Source organism: Atta cephalotes (genome assembly GCF_000143395.1).
Source record: "Atta cephalotes unplaced genomic scaffold scaffold00071, whole genome shotgun sequence".
Taxonomy (NCBI): domain Eukaryota; kingdom Metazoa; phylum Arthropoda; class Insecta; order Hymenoptera; family Formicidae; genus Atta; species Atta cephalotes.
In genome coordinates this window covers 520,127-525,015 of record NW_012130135.1, presented here as the reverse complement: position 1 = coordinate 525,015, position 4,889 = coordinate 520,127, and the positions used below count along the sequence as shown (strand labels likewise).

At 29.1% G+C, this 4,889-nt stretch overlaps 1 protein-coding gene across 1 annotated transcript in view; it reads right to left on the bottom strand.

Moving 5' to 3' along the window:
* Positions 1–4,668, bottom strand: part of LOC105624061 (GRAM domain-containing protein 1B-like) — a 32,995-nt gene extending 28,327 nt beyond the window's left edge. The window contains exons 1-5 of the mRNA XM_012205421.1: positions 4,622–4,668; positions 4,231–4,531; positions 3,641–3,839; positions 3,187–3,467; positions 905–1,057 (exon numbers count right to left, since the gene is read on the bottom strand). Of these exons, the coding sequence (XP_012060811.1) occupies positions 905–1,057; positions 3,187–3,467; positions 3,641–3,839; positions 4,231–4,531; positions 4,622–4,668 (981 nt within the window). The remainder of the gene's footprint in view (positions 1–904; positions 1,058–3,186; positions 3,468–3,640; positions 3,840–4,230; positions 4,532–4,621) is intronic.
* Positions 4,669–4,889: the final 221 nt, after the last annotated feature.

Here is a 4,889-nt window from a genome sequence, read left to right as displayed (position 1 = left end):
GTGTGTGTGTGTGTGTGTGTGTGTGTGTGTGTGTGTGTGTGTGTGTGTGTGTGTGTGTGTGTGTGTGTGTGTGTGTGTGTGTGTGTGTAAGTTGTCAAAAGTTTAGAAACAGTCGAATATCTCAAAAGCAAAGCATTTTTGAGAAAAATGTTTCAGACAAAAATTGTAGAATCTAAAAAGATCTATTCACTGATTACATCCCCTTGACCTTGAGTGGCGTCGCCAAGGACAGATCAAGGGGTCACGTTCGATTTTTTAAACATTTTTTGTGTTGAGGATTGAAAGTTACAATATCGCCGGCATTAACATTACCCAAGGTCTGACCGATGGCTAAAAAAACCTTTTGAATATTGTTTAGAATCATGATCTAGATAACATTTGTCAATATCAAGATCATTGGAGACTGTTCCTCATATTTTTATTTTAAAAATTTATTTTTACGTAAAAATGAAAATAAGAAGAACAACTCCAATGATCTTAACAAATATTATTAATATCATGATTTTGAACAACATTCAAAAGGTTTTAGCCATCGTTTTGGTATTTTGAGTCAATATCGATGGTATATTGTAACTTTCGAGCCTCATAACTCGAAAAATACTTAATAAAAAAATATTTTATTATAGTATTTTGAAAAGCTCTCGAGGTAAGCTACAAGAATATGTAATGAAAAATAAAAATAGGAGATTCCATTAAAAAAAAATCGATCTTGATCTGACCTCAGTGACACTACAAGGTCAAGGTAAATTGCCAAATAAAAATAAGAGGAATAGTACTTCAATATTTTTTCAATCTTCAAAATCTTTTCAATACAAAAATAAAAATAAAAATCACATTATTATTTCACTCAATATAATAATAAGCAATATTATGTTTAACAATTTATAAATATTGTTAGGCTTACCTCAGAGAAAGATTCTACAGAGAGACGAGTTGACAACTTTTCATCATCTGCCGTAGGTAACGGCGGTACGTAATCTTCATCATCGGATGTCAATCCTAATTCATCACCATAACAGGTATGCACAAGCTGCCACATTTCAGCCATACTCATTGGCTGAAATATAAAAATTTTTATGTTTGAAGAAACATACAGTCTAAGAGTACAAAATATTTTCGGAATAAGAATTCAAGCCAATGCGAGTCAATATAAGTTAGTCATGTGTAAAATCCTATATTTAAGATAAAAAATTCTTTACAAACTCTTGATATTGAGTCATTCTCATTGTGAAATTAAATAGATGTTCAATAATTGTTTAATAAAATAATGGAAAATATGATATAAGTGTTGTCAGCAATTTATATTACAATGATTAGCGACATTTATATCATATTTTCCATTACTTTGTTAAACAATTATTGAGCATCTATTTAATTTCACAATGAGGATTCAATACCAAGGGTTAAAATGTCTGTAAAGAGTTTTTGTCTTAAATATATGGATTCACACGACTAACTTGTATTAGTTCGCATTGGCTTGGATTCTTATTCTTGTAATTTATTCTTTGGAGATTTTGTATTAAGATTAAAATATTTTCGTTTTTGAATAACATCCCTTTCTGATTAATGCTCATAAATAGTTTTTAGAAGTAGAAATAAAAATAGAACAAAATATTAATGTTTTCTTCTAAATATTAAAAGCAAAAGAATAAAGCATTATTTTTAAATAATATATATATATATATATATATATATATATATATATATACACTTAATATCTGAACTGTAACTTATAAGAAGCACATTAAATTAGTAACCTTCGGCGCACATAGATCATTCGTGTTCATGCCATTTCTAATAATTCTTATTTCTCATGTGTGCTTGGTCCTGCGTCTCCTCTCCGTAAAAAATCTTTATGATGGAAGAAATATAAGGAAGTAATGGCGACACGAAACTTCTGTGTATTGTCGAGCAGTGCAGTCACAAAGTTGTATGTAGAACTAAAAGACCCATGTGTGCCATTAGAAGATGTCTTTTTCGCAAGTAAATGAATTAAGTTATTTTGGTATTTTTTATATTGAGTAGATTTATTTTATCGTGCATACATTATTTTCTAATCTAAAAAATTTTTTCGCGTTTATTTATGCAAATTTAAGTGCTACAAAATTATTTTTTTTTTATGAAGATAACATAACACAGAAGAACGTACTGCAAGAATTTGATAATATATAATTGATAATTGATAATATCATCTTCCTCCTTTAAAAAATTTAATATTTTATAATTGTAATCATTTTTTTCATTATTTTTATTTGTTAATAAATAATCATTTTAGTATTTAATAATAAAATCAAACTGTTTTTTCTTCTAAAAAATTATTTATCACATTAAAAATATGATATTTTCAGATGTTCAAATAATTGCATTTTTTCTGCATTTGATGTTGCCCTGTTTATATTTTTTTTTGTAAAGTATCATATCTATGTAATAATATTCTACAATGGTTTTTTTGTGTACATATATAAAAAAGTTACAATTTTTAAATTAAAACTGAATTATTTTCTTTTTCTTATGGAGAAAGTAATTTTCATAATTTTTCTATCCTTTTTATTCCAATGTCTACATAGTAGAATAATTTATTACAGATCTTAAAGAACATATGTGAATTTTTTTTAGAATTTTTCGAATATTTTAATAGCCTTAAAATCGAATTGGACACAAATGACCCATGTGTGCCGTTCAAGGGTTAAAAAGTAGATATAATATTGTTAGTGAAGATATAGCCGAAGGAACTATCAAAGTATGTTTCAAGAAGAAAATATTGATTTACCAAGCGTTAACAAAGATGCACTATAATGAAACAAATAAATAAGATAGATTAATGCTTATTGTCTTTTCAAAATATTTCTGCTACAATTTTTTTTTTATAAATTGCCTGAAAAGGATAGTTATAGTTTTCAATAATTTCCCTGATTAGGATATTTTTCAAGATAAAGATCTTCTAAAATCTTGTACAATAAAACATAATATAATTAAAAAATCTTAAGTTATGCTCACTTATATAATCTATAATTTCCATTTAACATATTTTCTGATCTCTTTACACATTCTCTTTCTTTAAACATTCGTCTCACACGACATGTAAAGTCATAAATAGAATTTTATTTATCCTGAAAATCTGATGCGAATAGATCATCTAAAGTGGATAATCATTTATATTTAGTTATATATGATATATATGCATACCTCACCAATAAGAGCATTTTGCCAAACACGAAATAACATCACATACGTTTTATCTCTTGCTCCAAATGATGTTAAAAAGAACTTGTCAGTAATGGTGCATATCAAGATAGCGTTTGGAATGACAAGTGCAGTTTTTTCTTTGGTAATAGATGTAACATCTTTCCAGCGTAGAGAGACCAACGTCTCCCACATAAATATATTAGCATAAAAACACACATAGTTTTGAGATACATAAAGTCTACCATGTACCAATATTTCACGCTGCAGAGCACAAGAATAATCTAAAAGTTACAATGCTAGATTGATTAAATTATTAAATATCGTTTTACAGTCGTGTGGATGTAACAAATATAAGTTAATACAACAAAAATATTTCGCAAGAATACAATGTTGTATAATACATAATACATTTTTTAATGAAAGAGAACACATTTAAAAAATATATAGTACTTACCTACCACCAATCTCTCATCGTCAGGCACATCTTTGAATATTCGTTTAAAGTCTTCGGAACGAGATTTATAAGTTGGGTAAAGTACATTGTACCAAGAAGACTTCTTTTTACTTCGTTCATTGCTACGTGCCTCTTTTTTATTTTCATGAATGGAACTCTTATTAAGATCAGCTGAATCAGATGATCTACTTATTACATCCTGTAATATTTGTACAAAATAAGTTGTATATAGTACAAATAAGAAAAAGAATCCTATATTGATTAAGTGAATCTTGATATTTACAAAGCTATATTTATATTTATATTTACAAAGCTTGTGTCAATTTGGTTTGTCAAATTTGAAATGTAATTATAAACTGAAGCTGGAAGTAATAGGTCTGTTCTTTTTAATTAAAATTTTTATATAGCTCATCTTTTTTCCTTTTCTTTCCACATTGGAAAGAAAAAAAGAAAAGATGAACTGAGCAAGGCCTAAATTATGTTAATTGTACATTAATAATCAATGTCATCAATGATGTTGAAATTATATCAATTCAATAATGATACTAATAAACATCTAAAAATTTATATAATGCTCCACTGATACATACTTGATGGCCACTTGATAACTGATCATCTGACTTGTTTGCACGGAGTGATTCTTTGACAACAGAATCAGGATTTTTAGAATACTCTCGTTTAGAATGGGCTCTTGGACTAGGACGTGGAGACAAGTTAGGACTTGATACAGGACTGTTACGATCGACGCCAGAGGCAGACGTTTCCTGTACCTTCTCGATAGCCGTGGTACCACCCAAATTTGTTGCTATGCTTTGATTGCCTAAACCAGTGGAATTGATACTGCTAATCACTTCGTGGCTGGATATCAACAGATTCTCCACGGATTTATTCCTATTTACAATGAAGAACCAATATTAAAGATCAAACGATGCTGTATTGGGTGAAATATTTTCTTGCAATCATCATTCAGCAGGATCATACAAAATGTAAAATTGCTGCACGACCAAGTGAGCGATGGGTACGTACATGCTTGTTGTAGAGTGTTTTTATGTCGTCTTCGTCTCGTAGTATATAACAAATCACGCGACGTTAGTGTCCACGGTTTCGTGGCCGGAGCTGTTGAACATCGAAAGTTTGTGAGAGAGGTTCTTTTAGCGAGATTTAAATCAAAGATTAAGTGTTAGATGTTCGGGTTGACTTGCTGGAGGGTTATGGGATGGATAGCGGCAATTTATAGTATAAGCAGATT